This window comes from Nymphalis io, chromosome 15 (assembly GCF_905147045.1).
Source record: "Nymphalis io chromosome 15, ilAglIoxx1.1, whole genome shotgun sequence".
NCBI classification, from domain to species: Eukaryota; Metazoa; Arthropoda; class Insecta; order Lepidoptera; family Nymphalidae; genus Nymphalis; species Nymphalis io.
Window position 1 is genome coordinate 1,254,048 of NC_065902.1, and position 22,202 is coordinate 1,276,249.

Sequence of the window (22,202 nt, forward strand, 5' to 3'; positions counted from 1 at the left end):
GATATAAAATTAAATTTATTTGAATAAAAAATAAATTGTGAGAAATAAATTTGTCATGATCACTTTAAAATGTAAAGGAAAAAGCTATTAAGCGAGGGCGGTCTAGCTAGTTTTAGTTAAGCACAAATAATACTAAATTATATTTTTTTTAGAAAATATTTTGAGGGCTTTTCGCCCCTTACAATTATAAAGTATGATTTTAAAGAAAACCTTTTTCAAACTTACAAATCGAATTGATTAACTTTAGTAAATATATAGTTAAAACGGGGTATCATTCGTCCGTAACTCAAAACGAGCCCACATCTATATCCCCAGTCTTATTTCTCGCTAATTAAACCCTACGTGCCGTTTCTAACGCTAGCGTACACTTCTAATAGTATAGCCTATTACAACCCGACTATCACTAATGTATGATTTTAAGATCTTTAAACATTCGAATATGTTCTTTTTTTTAAAGTTTTATTTTTACAATCAAGAAATAACGTTATTAAAAAGTTACAACTGATTGTATAAAATTATTATTACATAATATTGCTGTATGAAATGTCGCTAGAAAATTGAGGACGCTCAAGTTTATTTTTAATTTCCTTTCGTAAATATTGACCAACAGTGGTGTATTACACTTATTTAATTGATAACAACTGCTTTTTAATCATTCATTAATGGAGAATATATTATAAATAACACATTGTATAATTACTGGAAGCAAAAATGGACTTTGTGGGATTGTTTATTAAAGCTGAAAATCGTTAATTCTTAAGGAAGATTTTAAGTTTCTAAATACTATTATAGAACATTATAATAATCCATATATTCAAAGCGATTTGTTATAACTTATCTGAGTGCATAAGAATGAATATCAGCTCCATATTTAATAACAAGCTTAAAATAAAATCCAAGCTACAAAAGCCTCTTAATTAATGAAAAGTTATAGCCGTGTTATCATAGATTCAAAATACTCACAAGCTTTGTTAAAAGGAACAGTTTTAAGTAGCAGTGCACACACACACACACACAAGGTGAAATACAAACACATACAGTACACATAATTGACGTAGCACGATATAAATCACGCGAGACGGACATATAATTGCAGACTTATATATATTCGATCCGAGAGCAAGTACAACGCGTATAGGAATACCATACTGATTAGTGATTGATGCCACTGACTTTTTCATTGAAACTAAATTAAAAGGCTGTTAATCCCACAATGGATTTGAATCGACCACTTTAGCGCAATCAGATGTGGCAGATTTTTTATCCAACACATGCAAGTTTCCTCATGATGTTTTCTTTTACCGAAATTTGAAGACACTTTATTTACATGAACATACAACACTCGGAGACATACTTCTCACTTCATTTCAGCCTCTTTTGAGGACTTTGTTCTTTGTTGACTTAGTCGTATAATTTTTTAAAGTAAATAAAATTTTCAATTTTGAAAAAGGAACGTTATTTCGCCATTGATGGTTGAATGGGAAAGATAATGCACGAAGTTGATTAATGCGGTTCATATTATAAATAATGTGAACTAGACCAATTACTTCTGACAAATTTTTAGTCTTGTTTTACATTGGCCGTACCTGATTAAAAATCTTTTTTAACGAATTACGTACGAGGGAAAGTTTTTCGTACAGATTTTGGATATTTTGGAAAATTAAGACGAAATCCCTATCTTTTCAAAACGCTGATTCCACGCGAACCAAAGTCACGTTCGTTAGTTATTAATAGATTATATTAGCATCAATCAGAAATCTATCTACAATGATAATAGTAAGGTAGTGAGTACACAGGAAGGCAATGAGCAGTATTGAAAGGGAAAAACCAAGTGGTAATGCACCATTAGAACAAGTCGTCTACATAACAAATAAAAATTTGTTTTATTTTTAAAATGGTCAATTTTATACATATTAAAAATATTTATGAATTTCAAAATATATTTTTAATTTTATTAAATTTTATTTTAAAATTTGATAGATAACGTTCTTATGGCGCCAAGATTTTAGGAAATGAATACATTATTTACATATATATTATATTCTAAGGCGTTCCTGATATGCGTACACGACGTATATAAAAATAAACCCCTCTTCAAATCGTTAACAACATTATAATCCATCTGTTCTAACACTTAATTAATACAATTTATTTTCATTATATTAATTTGTCACAAACATTCATATTATCTTTTCATTATTACACAAAACGTCATTTTAACACATATCAAAATAGTACAATCGTTTTTTTATATCACACACAATTATATTATTATCGTTGTAAATTTGAAAAAGAATAGGTCCAAAAATTGTTCCTTGGGAAACACCGTACTGTGAACTGTACAAAATTCAATTAACGTTTTCTTCTTGATAATTTTATTGACAAATCAATATAATATTTTATATCTACGGTATATTTACGCATCATTGCCTTAAAGTGTTTTAATATCTACTTGCAGTGTTCGATTTATACACTAACATATTGTCAATTGATAATATCGCGAAGCTCTTACAAGCTGTGCTTCTTAGGCTAATATACACTGGACTTTCATGTGCTTTCAAAATAGCCCAAGGTGCTTACAATATTAAATATCTAAATTCTATTATAACCTAAGCTTTATATGATATACTTGAAACAGTCTCCGTAGACCTATTTTATAAAATTTTAAGCGAACTTTGGATATCGTCATAATAAAATAATCGATTAAAATGAAAAAAAAAAATAATAATCACAGTATAAAATCACAATAATAAACAAAAATAACAAATGTATTTGTCTTTTAAATCCTTAATTACTTGATATCTTTTTACAAAAATATTATACATATACAATATTGCAAAAATAAATTATAAATTACGATTTATTACAGCTAGCAACATTAACAATTCATTTTGAACGGTAAGCAATATTATTCAAAATTACACTTATGCCAGGTCTGCCATTAATAAAAAAAGGTAAAGCGAGTGTCAGCCTTAGACGCCTTAACGATGTAAAAAGTTTTATCAAAAGTAAATGCAAGCGTTAGTTCTTGTAAAGAAATGTGTAAAACTAAACCGAGCAGAAACTGCTATGTTATGATTTTTTTAATGGCATTCCTGACACTCAAACGTCTTATATTCTAAAAGTGATCTCTCTCAGTAGTTAGAGCTGTCTTTATCATATTTTTCAAAATGCAGATATTGCCTAACCTCGTTAATGTTCACATAAAAATGATATATAACTTTTTATCTACAACAATTCCATTATCCGCATTTTGAAAAAAAACGAATTATTGCATTTAAAAATCGACCAAATGGCGAGCGCAATAGCTAAATTTTACAAACTATAGAATATTCTATCGCTTCGATTCAATATTACAAAATAATCTTTACGTTGCATTTGATATGTCCATCGTTACCCTCGGGTCAATCGTGTTCGTCACCGTACTCGGACATATGATAGGATCGACCATTCTCTCATTAATTATTATCAATAGTTTTAGTGTTTTGTTGCTCAGTATTTCGGAATTATATTTTAGTTAAGCCCCCGTTGAATCGCGGCAAACATCAAGCCTCTATTAACTAATCAGCGATAAATAGCTGAGTCGATTCGAACACAATGGTAACATTTCCAAGTCACTGCCGTTACGTATGGCATCGACCCTGGCGCCGTCACTCAATAATTTACGTTTACAATCATGACAGTAGCCCCGAATCAGTGAGATAGAATATTCTAAGGTTGAGTATAGACGAGAATCAGACACGCCTCGGCTTCCCAGGCCCTGGACACTCCGTCGACTTGATGATCGACGCTGCGTATGATTCCCGCGGTCGTACGGGATCGGATTCCATAAATCCAGGGTTCAAAATTATATTAGGCACTAATTCTATAACATCCTGCTCCTCGGAGTAATCTATTATTTGAGTAATCATTTCAGTAATAAAAGCAAAATGCGTAAAATTGGTTATGGAGTAAATAATGGGTTAAAATTTAGTCGGATTAATACGTACCGTCACCATGTGTATATGTGTTTGTTTGTTAGTGTGCAGCCCCGCAGTCCAAGCGTGCGTTCCAAGCGAGTGCGATAGAGAGGGAAGAAGAAAAAATTCGAATGAATAAAATGAATACATACGGCATCAATATCACCTTCGGAAGATATGCAACATGCGGTTAAATTAAAAAGTGATGAAACTCACTCCCACTTGAGTTGCATTGTAACGTGTAGGCTATGAAATAATACGACTATACATTTTTGTTAAGTTATTACATGTTATTTTGCAATAAGTAAACGAGAGGGAGTTTCAATTACATATATTTTTAAAATCCAATAATTCAAATAAAATAATTCTTATGTATACTTTTTATTAATATTTTATGTATAATGTGGCGCGATTAATTTTATCTGTATATGAATTTCATCAATAATTTGATCGTAATTGAAATATTTTTAAGCACCGACTAAATCCGCGTTAAATGCTTCAAATTCGAAACGAATAAAAGTTCAACGCACTGAATCAGTATATTATTTAGATCATTTCTCATTATGAAATTCATACTTTTAACAATATTATGCCAAGCAAGTTAAAGAAATAATTATTATGATGTATATGTGAGTGATGAAGCTTTCAATTAATTAATTCCATTTCAACTTGTACTTGTCACTTCATGGTTTATATGTATAAAGTATTATTCTTAGCTATTATATAAACATGTAAATAATAACTCATGATAGTCATGTCGTTTTTCTATTTTTTTTCAATGTTCATGCAATTATTATTCACTCTAGCAATAATTCGTAAATTAAATAAATATTGTAAGCATTAGCATCTTATATATGACTCAAGGTTGAATCGCGATCAAGTCAGTTTTTTTGATTTGACAGTTGCATTCGCTGTGGTCACGAGCTGACTGAATAGTAACTGATTTCTCGTGTCACGAACTGCATTATGTAACAACTCACTAAGTATCTCAGAAGCGAAATGTCGAATACGAACTTAAGTGACACCTCATTACGATTACTGTATCCTTTAAGTATAATATTATAGCAGTAGTGTAACTCGGGCTCAACGAAAACTGAGACGGCGAACACCTTTGCCTATTATGAAAGCGAACGCGGGTTGCCCAGCGTTAGACGAGAAAACACCAAGCTTTTACTATAAGCGAATCGATACTTGAACTTGCAATTATTTTTCAATCACAATTTATATTTTACACACGAAACAATCACAATATAGAATCTGGGCTAGTGGTAGAAAAACTGAGCTTAGAGGAACTCACAATCATATTCCTCGTAGTACTTGCAAAATTAAATTACATATAGAACACCTTATTTTCTTGCAGTACCATATCGAATAAAAGAACCCGCGGGAGGAAAGGAAGGGCCTTTTCTGGGCCCTTCTTGTATCAGGGGGGGGGGGATGCGACTGCATTGGTTGCATTGTCATATCCTCTATATTATAGTCAATGCCGCATATCACTTACTGACATTTTACGATTGTGATCTGCGGCGAAATTAAAAACGGTTTTTACAGAATAATCGATTCGTAACCAAAGCAGGTGAAAACGCAAGAAATAATCACGGTTGAAACTAAATCAGAGTAATATAAAATACGTGTAATACAAATATAATTAATATAAAATGAATTTTATTATTTATGAAATATATATTTAAGAAATAAATCACACTATTCTGTCTCATTTAATTATACACACCTTGATTAAGTATTATACTATAAAATAGTAGGTATTATATCTAATTCTAATAGAAAATATACAATTTAAAAGTTTATTGCATGGAAAGCGTAATTTTACATATTTTAGTTTATACCTACTTAATAATTATTTGATGTAATTCTTTGGTAGTCCTATATATAAAATATTACATTTTAGCGTGCTCAAGTATTAAGTGTTAATCGTGAGTGGTCCAAGAATTAGAGTGGTCCTGAAGTCATAAGAATGTGTACGCCAAAAGCATTATATGTTTTTAATTTTTAATTACTTTTTTTTACAAAATCTAAAGAATCGAAAAATACTAAAAAGGCGAAATCTAAAGTGATCATTTTGTTTTAATTTTAACGAACAAGTTTAATAGCTAATTATTTTAATTATTTATTGACACCCTAGTATTCGTTTAAATTTGGAATGTTTAGCTGAACAAAATCCTAAATATATGCTTCTAGTTTAAATATTTAAAACTAAAGACATTAGTCTAAAGGAATAATAAACATGCACTTTGGCAAGAAATTTTCGTATAATAAAAAAAGATTAAACTATCTATACTTCCTATTATATACTTATTCCATATTAACTACAAAATAGATTATGAAATATTATGGAATTATTGCAAAATTCTTAAAACTTACTTTATTAATAAATTAGAAAATAGCGAATTATTACTTTGCTTAATTATCACCTTTTAGGCATTAAGTTTATAACTTAAAAAACCTAAAACTTATAGATTAAAAATCTAAAAGCCTAAGAGAATCTGGGACCGAAATACTGATAACGCAGACACAATATAATTTGTGCGTGTGTTCTTGGTTTAAAATTCAATTTCAAGATTTGATTTATATTTTATACTAGCAGGTGAAGTTAAATAAAAACATGGAATAAATTACATTTGGGCTCTATAAGAGTGACCTTTGCCTTTTTTTTAATACGTTTTGGCGTCATTATAATCTGTTCGTTTGAAAGATCATTTATCTTCTTCTATCCAAGAGCCTGTTTTACGTCAAGTTTGTACGTGGATGGCAATCGTAATAATACTTACAAAAACATTATTTCATTACACGGACGAATTTTACTGCAGCCATTGTACATGCAATGAAACTTTTTGACTCAATTTCATGTTTTTCGATTTCATTTTTAAATTTTCATTTTACTGTTCTTTTTTTCGAAAAAGAACGTCACCGGTCATAGATATCGCACTATCTTTTGTATTAAGATTATGAACGACATATATCTTTTGTAATATCTAAATAATCCAATCCAAGTATATAATTGACTTTAATCTTGTATTGGTCCATAAAAGTTATCATTAAGAATTATTACTTTTGAAAATAATAAAATTTACAAACTTTATCGTAAAAACTAAAAGATTTATAATTATTACAATCAAATTCATGCCGACGTCTCTATTTTAAATAAAATAATTATACAAATTTAATCAAATTAATAAAAACGATACAAAAAAATCTGAAAGAACAAATAATTTCATTTTCATATATTATATAGATTTAATATTGATTTTATAAAACTACAAAGCTAAATTTTTACAATATTATTATATTGTATTGAAATTTCTTGTTTTTTTTTAATAATTTTAAAGGTACAGTGAATGAAAAACTATATTTTTTTTATTTAAATTCTAGAATGTACTCTTACTCTATGTCTTATAGAATTCTAATTAAATCTTACTTGTGAAAGCTTTGCTACCAGCTAATGTTTGTTTACAATTATTGCTTTTTGGTATTTCATTTAAAATTATTTAATATTAAAAAATATAGCATTAGCACCTTTATAATTATAGCATAGCAAAGTTTTATTTAAACATTTTTTTGTACTATTTTAGTTTCTTTTATAAAAATTCTAATCTAACCATCACTACATGAATAATAACATTAAAATTTTGTAAATAATTGGCACCTGAAAGAATTGATTGAAAGTCATTTACTAAACTATATATATTTTTAATTGTTTTATACTTTTCATAATAATTTATAGAATCGTGTGAATCTATATGTCATATAAATCTTGAAAATGTATAAGCTTGACTGCATTTTATATATTTATTTCTATAAGGCAACTATATTAGTTTTTTTTTATATATATTAATATTTATTGAAGGTAATAAAGTTTTTGTATAGTGGTCGAGCAGTAAGACTATTATCAGAATATCTTTATTTCGTATGTTATTTATCACATTATTTATTGCGAATATATTTAATTATATAATGGTTGAATTATCTGTTTGTATTATTACCACGGATTAAAAAAATATATATATTGTAGAAAAGGAGGCACCTAGTGTGAAGAGTTTTTACTTTATTATAATTAATATTATTTTTTCATTACGCTTTTATGAGCTTAACTTATATAGAAATGGAGTTTACAATATTATTAATTAAATTAATAATTTTGAGCAGTATCGAATTGCTTTTATAAGAGTGAGCCATGTTTATTTATTAGCGTATAGCATGTATTTTAAAAATAAATATGTAGTATATATTAATTTTATATATTTCCATTTATATATCATAACGTAATGTTAAACAAATAAAATCATTCAAACTTCTACGATCCGTTTTTGGTTTGATCTAAAGACAAATTAATTAAACTACCCAAAACCAAACAGTTAAACAATTAAATGTATATCTATAAATAAATATACATCGTAACAGTACGCTGATTGTTTACACCTTTACAATCACAATGAAATATAATTATAATATTTCTAAAGCTGAAACGAATGATCGACTCAAAGATGAAATATTCTATTACTTCTAATTACACTGTTTGCACGCGATTGGTGTCTATTTACAATTAGCCTACAGATGAACTCGACTTGATAGTTAAAAGAAACAATTATCGTTGGGCTCAACGGAAATGGTAATTGATAACTTTGTATTATTTGATAAATCTTTTGATAGTTTCACAGCCAGCCGGATACATGTCAGTGCGATGCGATCGAAGCACATGCTTAAACGCTACTTAATCTAAACGTAGCTAAGAAAATATTACGCAGGTAATCCTAACTCTTTTCAATTCCAGTCTATGCGATCCACACCCGGCTCAATGGAAGAGGAAGTACAGCCGGGGCAACATAGGCCGGGAGGTCGTGGGCTAGGGATTCTGCTCACCTGACCGGCGCCATTCTCGACAGAGCACGGCGCACGTGCCCGCCGCGAGCACGGCGAGTGTTCCCATCACTACGCACACCGCGGCCACCCATGTGCGCGTGTCGAATGTTTCCGCACCCTCGAGGAAGTGCTTATATAGCTCTGTGGATATTGTTGTGTTAAAAGTTCTTCAAAATCAATTTATACTTTATTCATATTCGTAGGTTCTATTAGAGTAAAGCAGTCAAGTGTTCGAAATGCAGCAAGAAATTATTTAGTTTTTTTTAAATTAAATTTACATAGGCAATTATATACACGAACATATATGCTATATGGAAAATCAAAAATATTAAATGCATCAAGTACAATTTTTATCATCGATATGTAATCTTGTATGACTGCCTCGTTGGTCTAGTGGCTTAATGTAAGACCGCAGACCCGGAGGTCCTGGGTTCAATTCCCAGGTCGGGCCAATAAAAAAGTTATTGAGTTTTTCTGTCAAAATATTCTCAGTAGCAGCCTGGAAGTCTGGAAGTTGAATGTGTGTATCCCGTGCCTCGGAAAGCACGTAAAGCCGTTGGTCCTGCGCCTGAACTCTTTCCGGTCGTGTCGGATTGCCGTACCATCGGATTATGAGAGTTAGGGTATAGAGAGTGCACCTGTATTTGCGCACACACTTGTGCACTATAATATCTCCTGTTTAGTTGGCTAATCTCTCTTGAGATTGGCCGCCGTGGCCGAAATCGGTCTGGAGAATATTATTATTATTAATCTTGTATGGAATAAAATGCATATTCAGTATAACAAAAATTTTCATTTGATATTTGTATATAATATGTAATATGCGTACTATACTTTATATATTACATTAGCCAATTCATAATTTGTTTGAAAAGTGATAGTTTAGTTATTCAAAGTGATTCTTTTTAGTCGATATGTTCAAAGAATCAAGTGGATTGCGAATCTAAGCGCATTATCACGTAACTTAGTTGGCTTCGGTCATCACTAGGCGAGAAGCATTTGATCCGAATTACGCAATACATTACTTTTTCTTTATAATAAAGCAAATCAACCAATGGTCGAATTGATTGTATTGTGTTTGCCCGCGCACAATTTCGTATAATATAGTTTATGTTTTGATTGCGGTCGCGGTACATGTAAGTACTTTAAATGTTTCGCTACCCGGTAAGAGCCTCCTCTTGAGGCGAAGGTTTGGTGCTGTACCAATGTGGATTCGTGGAGAGGCAAGCTGGATTAGGCAGGTTTACTCACGATCGAGTTAAAGATGAATTATAAACACAAATTAAGATCATGAAAACGGATTGGTGCTTGTCCGTTTGAAGCTTCGACTTCTTCGTAATCTTCGACTAATTTCACGTCTAGCTAATCACGTACACTTAGTACATGGCTCATTATTTTAGGCAAATTATCGAGAAAACGGCAACGTTGTTTGCTGTAGATTTATACACGCATGACTTTAGTTTTCTCATATATTTATTTTGTTTTTATAATATAGGCGAACGAGCATGTGGGCCACCTGATGGTAAGTTATCACCAACGCCCATAGACATTGGCATTGTAAGAAATGTTAACCATCGCTTACATCGCCAATGCACCACCAATCTTGGGAACTAAAATGATATATCGCTTGTAACTGTAATTATACTGGCCAATATACAAAACAAACCTGCTTCCTGGTCGCTATACAGTGTGGTGGCGAGCACCTCCACGGGAGGTCCGGGACCTAAAACATTGTTGGCCCACACTCGGAACCAATACGACGCATTTGGCTCCAAATGGTACACGTCGATTTGTCGCTGAAATGTAATTTTTTTATTAAATTAGATTTTTTTTTTTTTTATAGAATAGGAAGGCGGACGAGCATATGGGCCACCTGATGGTAAGTGGTCACCAACGCTCTTAGACATTGGCATTGTAAGAAATGTCAACCATCGCTTACATATCCAATGCGCCACCAACCTTGGGAACTAAGATTTTATGTCCCTTGTGCCTGTAATTACACTGGCTCACTCACCCTTCAAACCGGAACACAAAAATATCAAGTATTGCTGTTTTGCGGTAGAATATCTGATGAGTGGGTGGTACCTACCCAGACGAGCTTGCACAAAGCTCTACCACCAGTAAGTAACATAACTGCATATATATCGTAATTTTGATTTATTATTCTTAAGGTCGCATAAGAATTATATACACAGTGATGTATTTATTCAAGGATTTGTTTGAGTAGGTATTTAATGCAGACGATTGTTACTCGACTCATATTGATTTTTGACAAAACAAATAAAATTTGAATTGTTTGTACAAATAATATTGAATTATTTGAATATTAACAAAGACGGTTTTTATACAGTTTTAGATTATTTATATTAATATAGAATTTTTTGAATTAACCTTACGAACGGGATCATGGACTATTTACAACACCATATCAAGGGAAAATATACTATTATTATTATAATTTATCTCCTATAAAATGAAAGAGTGACTTCAGTTGTATCACTTATACCAATTTGAAGGCAGCTAGAAAATTGAAATTTAGGAGTTGTGACTGTGTGACTTGGCAACGCGTGACGTATGTCCTCGTAGATGTGTACGTCAAAACTAAAGCGCACTGCATCTACCACTACGAATCTCGAAATGCTTTTATATTATCATAATGCTCCAATCCAATCCAAATGTGATATTTCAGTTTTATACTCACTTTTAATTGAAACCTTATTCTATATCAAAAACAAATAGTTTTATTACCGAGTTTGGGCTGATGTGGTTAGGGCTGATAGGCCGCCATGGTTCTAGGCTATCGTTAATGGGCGCTGCTGACCGGTACTGCGCGGTAAAATCCATGATGGGGTGACCACCGTCACCTGCCACGTTCCACAATATTATAGCGAGGATGGTTGAAGCATGTACCGTCACGTTGACTAGGGGTGGAGGTTCCGCTGTGGATAAATATATGTATAATGAAATTAGATATTAATGCAATAATATTAATCTCAAATATTAAAAAAAGAAAATTATTTATCCATTCTTTATATGCTTATCTAATCTTTATACATTTTGGTAAATAAGTAGATAATGAAAAAATAATTTGAGGGTAGCCCGCATATTATTAAATTCGGTGAAGTTTTTGTTCTTTGTTAATTTACGAAATGGGCTTACATCTGATCCTTCCTTCAGCGAACGTTAATTAAAGTCTCTTAATTCAGACTTTCATTTAAAACATTCAATTTCGTAACTTCTAGTAATTCTAGTAATTATAAATTAAAAAATAATTAATAATGATGATGCAAATACAAGGTATTCTTTTGAAGTAAAATTAATGACATTTTATTCACGGAATAATACTGGACCAAACAGCTTATCGATGAAGCTGATACCTGCTTTGTGTTATTCTCTAATGACACTTTTAAGGAACTGGATAAAAAGTAAAATACTTAACCCTTATTAATAAATATTTATGAAGTCTAATGCAGGGATTTTAATATGGACGGGGTCTACTTTGTTATTCTGATCGAATTAGAAGGTACCTACTACGACGTTCATGCGAACGAAGACGCTGATAGATTTTGAAGTAAATTGGTTGTACCCGCGCATACTTCTCCAACGCGCTGTATAAAATTAACAGTAGATGCGTGTCGATATTAATTAACAAACAGCAACTCTTAGTAATCTCATCGGGGGCATATTATGTTAAGGGGCTTAGCTTTGATGAAAACTGTACTATTTCATTTTCTCGGTTGTTGCAGGTGTCCACGGCCGGTGATAGTCACTTTCCATCAGGTGAGTAACCTACTCATATAATATATATATATATATATATTATATATACTATTGTTTAATATCAAATCTATTGAAACAGATTTGTAGGTGAAAACGACCAATACAGAATTCATGAGATGTTTATGTAGAAAAAAATGCGTTGATACAGAAGTTCTCATACAAATGAGACACAAAACACAATTATCCCAATGTACATGTGCTCTGCATTACCATTTGAATGGGAAAATGGTCTGATTGTGTCGCGCCACGAATACATGAAGGTGGTATATGAAATGTAGCTTATTGAATAGAAATGTTCATTATTTCCAAAAATTAATATGATCGTATAAAATATTCTAAAATAATATCATAATAGTAATAATATAAACTTTAAATATTATTATATGAGTAATTTCAAGATAAGAATCATATTATATCTAACAATACCTACTAATATATAAAGTTCGCAAGATCCGGTACTAATACAAGCGCTTTAAAAGGGTAAAACTATTCGAATTGTACGCCATACGCGCAAAAACATAAAATCATTACGTACACATAAAATGCCATAGATAGAGCCTTTTTTTACAGATTGAGTGTCTCATTTATTTTGCTCGTCATGCGACAAATCGTGAACCTTTCTAAGGGGTTCCATGATTGCCTGGGGATTGACGACAAGACGTCTTTATTAACTCTGAGACGAACAGTATTGCTCATTTCTTCGGATTGGAGTAAATTATTACGGACTTATACACACATATATAGGTACGTGTTTTCTTTTTCGAACACGATATTATTTTACAAAAAAAGTGTAATTAAAAATATTTAATTATTTAACATTCGATTTCAGCGGAAGGGAAAATATAACTAACGTGTAGTTGACTGTATTTTCAGGTCTCATATTTTAACTCGGAACGCATTGGTAAAAAAGCAAATAAAAAGAAAACACCTACACACAGTCATAACGTCTCATAAAAATAAATGTACATACAAATAATTTACATCACTCGCGAACATCGGAGTTGAAAACGAACGTTTTAATTCGAAAAAACGTTTGCCGTCACAGTTTCATTTAACAAAGTATTTTGTTATTGCGTGGAACATTGTATATTTACAGTACAAACCCCGTCCTAATTACTCAGCCCTGGATTAACTATAAATTACTTTTTCGGGTGAACTTTAGGGGAATTTTAATGTTACGTTCAATTTTACGTTTTATATTTCGTTGTTTTCTGACATATGACTTTTTATTTTTTTGATGATATCGATCCGAAAGTGAAGAAATGAAGCCGACATCTAGTGCCAATCCAAAAAAAAAACATAAGTTATAAACAAAGTGATAGAACATAGTCATTAACACTGTAAGACATTCAACATTTATATTATAAATATTAAGAATTAGTGTTTCAGAAGGCGGTTAACTCAGGATCTACTACTACTAGTCTGATATAAGAAACAGTAATTTTATGGGTTAGATAGCCCATTTACTGAGAAAAGTAAAAAACTCACGCTACGCTCTCGTAGCGTAACCGCTACGCCTTACGGATCCATGGGAGTGCGAAAATAATTACACTGTAATTGTTTCACCAGTCATGGCTTCTAAAGACGGATTAATGGATGGATGCGGAACAGCTTGCACCAACACATCGTGGGAAGTAAAGAAGTGGTAACTTCAAAGGTGGGGTGCGAATTTTGGAATAACAAAATGGCAAAAGATAATAAACAGTATCCAACGAAACAATAAAATTCCTCGATACAGGGTGTACGTTGGGTTTTATAAATTCACTCAAATCAGTCTAATCGTAACAGATTGCATTATTAAAGTGATCGAGTGAGCGAGTCAATGATTCTGTCCAATTGATACATCATTTACAAAAAAGGATTGAACGCTAATAAATGTGAGTTAAACGCGGATAAAACCAGATGGCAACTGGACGGGCAGTTGGTTCAATTACCAGCACATGCAACGGCAGATACATGTAATTGACATCGTATAACCTATTTCATTAGGGTGCTATATGGACAGAAGACGTACCTTTATAAATATCTAACAATGGACAATGGATCTTTTTGAAAGAGAAACAAAAGATATAAATATGTGAAACAAATAATCTCCACTAGATTCAGGGTTTCTGGAAGAGATCTCTTGTTAGAGATAAGTTATCCCTTTGTAGACATTTTTCATTTATATAATTTTCTGTATACTCTGTTGGTACATAAATAAAAAATAATAAAATAAAAGAAATGAAAGAAATATTAATACACGAGAGTAAATGTCCTAAATCCGTTCTACTGCTGGGTAAGGCCTCCTGTCTTTTTGTCGAGTAAGTTTTGGAGCACGCTGCTCTAATGCGGGTTGGTGAATACACAAGGTGATTCTTCTTTGCCGCTGAGCATTATAAGCAAATTAAACACATGAAAATTCAGTTACACTTGCTCGGATTTAAACCAATCATCGGTTAAGATTTACGTGTTCTAACCACAATATTATGACGAGCTTCGCTTTTGAAGGGTGCTTTTTATAATGTTCCTACGTAGGCATGTAGACTGAACATTTACTTAATTTTTTATAATATCTAAGTTAAAAATATCATAAATAATTAAGATACCTTTTTTTGAATACATCCATTATAAATAAAAAAATAATAATGAATTTGACTGTATCCGGTTTGAAGCTTTTTAGACATTAAAACTTTCATTTATATTTTTCGTTTTGGGCGAGGTAAGTTTTTAAGCTTTCAATCAACGATAAATGATTACCGGACGATAATGAAAGCTTTAAATTTTAAAATGTCGAACGTTCTAGAATTTCAGTTTAAAGTGCTTAGTTCGAATTTTAACCGCAAAACGAGGGAATTGCTATTCAACTTAACTGAAAGGTTTTCATAAAATTAAAGATAAACTCGGTCAGAGTGACTTAAAAATTTAAGATACTGTCTGTATTTAGTATAATATTACTAATGATTGCTTTAGGTATTTTGATCATTCTGATAGAGGTTAGAGAGAGTACAAAATATATGTCGGCTTTCATGAGACAATACATTTCTGGAGATTTGTTTATATTTAGAATTTCTTCTAAAAATGCAAGTTATACATACAAAATATTTAAATTATTAGGAAACGAGTCTAAAATAAGAAAGGTCGTTTTGGTAACTTGAAAGCTATATTAACTTAAAAACTTCTTATTTTGAAATTACAGACAGACACATCAATTTTATTTATTATTTCTATAGATCAATAATAACGAAATAATTATTTATAATAATACACTCAACATCATTCGCCTATCTGGAGTTAGAATCGGTAAATTTAGACATAACTCAAATACAATAAACGAACACCTAGAATTTTACACCAGATTTAAAGTGAAACTCACATGTGGGAAACTTATCTAATGACGCTCATTTATAATATAAAAATAGTGTCATTTTGTGAAACTATATTTTTATACAACGACGTCTAAACAGAGTCGATTATGTCGACGGATTTACACAACGTATACATTACGTAAGCAGGTAGACGCATTTTACCCGTAGCAGCTATTAAGGACCCGAGCTACGACATAAAGGCTCGTCCACAGAGGGCTCATATTGCTATATCTAGAGCTGGTCGTTTTAAAACTTATAAATTAATCTATGCGTGTTGCAAGCCTATAACATTATTTAACTTAACACATTTGTATATAATTATAAAGAAAATTAAAGGTTGTATAAAATTCACCGTATTATTGAATTATATTTAATTACAGGTTTTTATTAATGTAATAAATACTTCTTGGTTTGAAGTCTTTATAAATAAATTTAGAACATGATATTGTAATTGACAATAATAAAAAGGAATAGATCGTTATTATACGATAATGCATTCGGACATATTGTAATTGCTGTTTTTAAGAAAAGGAGAAATATAATAATTGTAAACTGATCTTGTTGAAAATTATTTAGAATTCCCGTTAACCTGAAGTTGCAGCTACAGTATGCTTATGTTGTAATACATAATATTCTTTTATTTTGCCGAGACCGTGTCTAATCTTATGCATTATATATTTTAAAGAATATATCGTATTTGTCTTTTAATAATTTGGAAAGCTTAGAATAATATTCTATCTGATATTAGAGGAAAGCTGATCCAAGACAGGCGATGCCGTAATCAACAACTAAAGCCCGACCGTTGAGAAAATGCGCTCCCAACGACGGTCATGTGCTCCGCTTGGAGTAATAATGTTCTGTGGTCAGGTGTTTATAACCAGTGATACAAATTTGGTAAAAAAATAAAAAATATATTGTATGTAATAAGTTGACATAATGTTTTAAGACCTTACTAATAAACGTTGCTTTGCGACTGTTTATTTAAACACTGATCCGCTCGTTCTGTCATTCGGAAGAAGACTCAGCAAGTCACCCGCTAAGAAAGTTTATAAGTAAATTAGGGAGTTGTTAATGATATTATTCGTTACTAGAATAAAACGATGATAAAATTTTTAATCTATATTTTTGACATTTTAAAGTAACATACGATCACCAAAAGCAGAAATTCATTCTTTCAGCAGGACATTAGTCTATACTAATAATAAAAAGAGAATATATTTGATTATTTTGTTATGTTTGTTTGTAATGGATAAACACAAAATCTATTGAACAGATTTTAAAATTTCTTTCGTCTATAGAAAGCTTTATTATCAGCGATTAACATAGGCTATATTGTTTTTTTTAATTAGAGATGCGAAAATTGCAGCAATATAACCTAAGGTATTAATTTTCTTCCCATAAAGGTCAATATTAGCGTATAAAAAGATAATTCAAACCGGACGCTGCCGCTGTTAGAAATATAAAAGCTGTATGAATTGGAAAAAAATATATGTCATACTTTAATCACAGAACATTTATCAAACATTGTCAGAAATTTCAACGTAGTCTAAATATAGAACACGTTTAAACGTCAAGCATGTCGTTAAGGTAAGCTGAGCACTTGTTTCTTGGAAGGAAACGGATGTCACGGAGGAATATTCCGAATACGTCATAGTTTATCCATAATTACCTTATTTATAACGACTTTATTATAACAACTTGAGAAATACATTGAAGATATATACTTTTTTAGTAAAAATTTAAAATTTCACCTCTTCTGTACCGAAAAAAAAAATCTCGTTACGGATTTTCTAACATCGCTGCCAATGAGGTTAACGGGTTATACCTAAACTCAAAGTCCTAAGCAATGTTTTTATTTTAAAATTATTCGTAGCTGTATGTGACTCCGAACACTACTATTCAGAAACAATTGTGAGAGCAACATGATTTTTTTTATTGATTTGACTTACGCTTGACCACTATCATACCACAATCAGGTAAATACTGATGTTAGAAGTTATTATATTTTTTTAAATTATATAACAACTATATAATTGTATTTTGAAATGTTACAAATTCGAAGTTACGAATATTATGAATAAAAATTGTTTTAGTTGTAAGGAATGAGCAGAGTCGAAATTGGAGTTTTTAACATTAAAAATTACAAAGTGTACAAACACAATAATTGTATGATAGCCGGTGGACATGTGTCTAATTCAAAATTTGTTTAGTTTGTGAAATTTTATGAACATTTGATAAAACGTGATATTAAAATAAGAAAACAATGTAATCAAATACATTACACGTCTTTGGAGAAAATTGTCAGGAATACTTTTGTGGAAGTAGTGGTAACATTTCAAACAAGGCTCACAGCTGACAAGCAAAAATATATCGTAATTTTTGGATGACACACTTACTTATTCTACCGGTAAACAGCACTACTTATTATATATATATATATATATATATATATATATATATATATATATTATTATTGTTGTTCCGGTTTGAAGGGTACGTGAGCCAGTTTAATTACCGGCACAAGGGACGTAACTTCGTATTTCCCGAGGTGGCGCATTGGCGTTGTTAGTAATGGTTAAAATTTAGTGCCTGTGTACACTAACAGTGCTTATCAAATTTAGATACTATCTGTATTTATAAACATATTATATTTATAAATATAAGTATAATTTAACAAACAAAAATACTACCAGATGTTGTCGTGCTTGTGTATATAAGGTTTATAACAATTTTCAAGGCGATCAGTAAAGAAGTTGATTTGCTACAACGCCATCTAGTGGCGAGTTCCAACATAATGGACAAAATAAAAATATTTTTCATAAAAATATACATATGAATATGTGTCAATTTTCACGTTAATCTGTCAAAGGGTGACGAAGTCTGTTCAACCTCAGGCAAATAATCCAACATCCATTTTTATACATAAGATACAGTCGAACTGTCTTTGTCGTAGAACGAATGCTAAATTCTTCCGTGCAAACAGTCAAGCGTAGGTGTAACTGTCTATACTTTAGACGGTTTATTCAATATCGACGTTTAGAAACTAATTGTTACCGCGTTTAATTCGAGAATTTAACGCTAATGATAATTAAACGATAATTTGGTTAGATTTAGCATTCCCGAATTATACCGACATATTCGAAATTCGATTAGAAATGCTATAATAAATATATAACTATGTCGGCCAGTGTAAATCAGATTTAGGGTTGCCATCCTTACTTTAACTACTGGTTATTAACTTTTGATGACACACCACATTAAGGGTATTTTTTTAAGTTCAAGGTTTATTTAACATACGTTAAAGCTTTTGAACTGGTTAGACGGGACTTAAAAATCAACATCAAATAATGAGTCGAAGTCATATCAATTTATGTATATTTAGATATAAATCAATATGTACCTTTTGAAATATATGACGATTAAGTAAGACATAGTACAGTACTGAGGATGCAACGAGTGGACAATAATGACAGTCATTAGGCGGCCTTGTGAGTCGTGTGACGCGTCTTCAGCTACAATATAGAAATTAGAGTGACGATAGATTTATAATTTCTAGTAAAATAATAATAAAATTATTAAAAATCTCGCTGTGAAGCCTTCTGGAATGAGCTTCAAACCTGGTTATGGGAAGATAATTATCCTCTGCCTAGAATTGGAACATTTTTATACTGTTAATTTATTATTGCTTTAATTGTCCCAAATGGGGTTTCCGGTGGAGTAGATAGTACCTCCATTTCAACCTGTAGGTGACCAAGAGACATTATTGTGCTAAGCGCATCAGTCTCCACAGTTCGTAAAATGTTAAAACAGCAACTCACCAGCTATTATTCCCGGGTGTTCATGAAAATCTGACAAATTTGCCCTTTTTAAAAATTATTATGAGCGAAATTCTTTTATATATAAAGTTTGTAAGGAATGTAATACAAAATTTTCTAGTATAGATATATTAACGAAATCAATCTTAAATTTAGGAACTATGTGTTAGAGCCTATTAAAACTTATTTTTTTTTATTTAAATTTTCCCTTCTCTCATTATTTTTTAATATTATTAATTTGTTCTGCTTTAATTATGTTTTAGTTGAAAACTTGACTTTTTTTTACACTTAATAGGCAATTGTTCGACCGTTGACTTGCCTGATCTTAAGCATCGACACGGTCTAAGATGTAGCACGCTTGCCTAAAAGAATCCTGTTCACTTTGGATTTAAAGACACCAACGTTGTACCTATCAGGAAATACAGACTCAGGCAAAGCATTCCACAGATTCGCAGTTCGAATGATGAATGTGAATTCAAAGCGCTTTATACGTAGGCGGAGAATTTCCACTGTGTACCTATGTCGCTTTGGTCGCGTTTGCCTAGCCGTTCGAAGGTAAAAGGGGGCGGAAGGAATTACTTCATGTAATTCCTGCGCACATTCTCTGAAATGTATCCGATAGAAGACTGAAAGTGAAAGGGAGCTTAGACTCGACCAATGTGTCGTCTCCTAACTGACTGGAATATGTGCTAATGTTAATATTATAGTTTTATAAAATACACCGCCAACCCCAAATAAATGGGCAATGGACACTCGAAAGATAAGTTGTGACCAATGATATAACAAATTATTTCGTGTTTATGGATACTTAGGAATATACGAAATGTTTTTTTTAAATATAATTCGTGATAGTGTCAATGATGGTCACTTTGTTAACAGATATTTAACAAAGTGACTAATATCTCTAAAGCGCTACGGAAGCTGGTAAGTGTTTTAATTGTGTTTAAAGTCGACATTATTATATTTCATGACAACACAAAGCAATGCTGAATGGCATAATAACTGCGTGGGGCTAATCTACTCAGGCGTCATTAGATTGACCCTATCTATCGTAGGTACGCCAGGAAATACAATACAACATATTAAATGCACTATGCATTGACATGACGTGATGACGTTAGGTTCTATGATTTCAATCATACATCAAAATTAGAATATAAAACCTCCATGCAGTCACCATAATGGATCCAATTTAACAGATTGTCCCTGGTATCACGATGGGATTACTGTAGCGCGCTCAATACCACTTAATTGTTTTGTATGAATTGATTTTCCACGCGGGGTTATTAAGCCTGTAATGGTCGTTATGTAAATGGCAGCTAGAGGATAATAACAATTATTTATAAATATTACACGCTTTATAGTAGAATTCATTCGTACGGATGCGGTATTGTATTTATACATAATAATTATATTATATACTATTATATATACTCAATCAATAATATTCATATATGTTTATTTATATAACTAAATGAATATTTCTTTATTTGTTTTCTATGATTTTCTGTAGCATTTATCTTTTTTTATGTGAGGAGGAGGTTAGCAGGAGGCTCACCTGATGAAAAGTGACTACCACCGCTCATGACACCTGACACCTGCAAAACCCGAGGGCTTGCAGATGCGTCGCTGGCCTTTGATATGTACTTTGTACAACCTCTTTTTGATATAGAGTGAGTGTGGGCTTTGAAACTTAACTTACGAGTACTACCCGATCATATTGTTAAGTTTGCCCACTCAACAAAATCCCATTTGATATTCTTAAGTTATATTTATTCAACGTATTATTTATTCATTATAGAATAAATAATAAAACTATTAAATCGAATTTAATAAAACTGAATTAGTTATTAACTTATGCAATTTCGTGATGAATAAAATTTATTTTTCCCGTCTTTCCTATCACGCCCTCTGGAAGTTGGAACTGGTCGTTAAAATGGCTTAAGATTTAATGAACTGTCACTGATTCTCTGAGAACACCGACAGGCCGTGTCATGGTTTGACACATTGACTGTCTCATATCAAGGTAACAATGCAAATGGCCGGAGCAGCAGTAGAAAATGCTGAACCGATTAAACAGCGCACAAATACGTCTCTAGTTTGTTATATCTTTGTGGTGTTTGCTGTTGAAATACTCGGATATTAAAGTAACTAATAGTGCAAATACATTTCTAAAAGACATAATGATGGAGTGTTTCTCCTGTCTGATGTCGGCCACGGCGGCATTTTTTATAGGACACTAGCTATTTACGCGAAACTAATTGTAGTGTCTTTCTATGTGCGAAAAACAAGTGCATTCTCTATTCCACTCCATAATCCCATGAAACGACATGAATGGAAAGAGTTTAGGACCTGTGTATTACGTACTTTCCGAAGTGCAGGAGTGTAAGCATGGTCAACCATGGGATTACTAAAGTAAACTA

The 22,202-nt window shown here is 31.6% G+C and overlaps 1 protein-coding gene across 2 annotated transcripts in view; it reads right to left on the reverse strand.

The window, feature by feature from the left end:
• The window catches only part of LOC126774059 (uncharacterized), a 70,800-nt gene continuing 48,598 nt past the window's right edge, over positions 1-22,202 (reverse strand). For both annotated transcript variants that reach the window (XM_050495398.1, XM_050495399.1), the window contains 4 exons: positions 11,586-11,776; positions 10,504-10,633; positions 8,838-8,978; positions 1-3,892 (listed from right to left, as the gene is read on the reverse strand). In XM_050495398.1, coding sequence (XP_050351355.1) covers positions 3,735-3,892; positions 8,838-8,978; positions 10,504-10,633; positions 11,586-11,776 — 620 coding nt within the window. In that variant the 3' untranslated portion in view covers positions 1-3,734. The remainder of the gene's footprint in view (positions 3,893-8,837; positions 8,979-10,503; positions 10,634-11,585; positions 11,777-22,202) is intronic.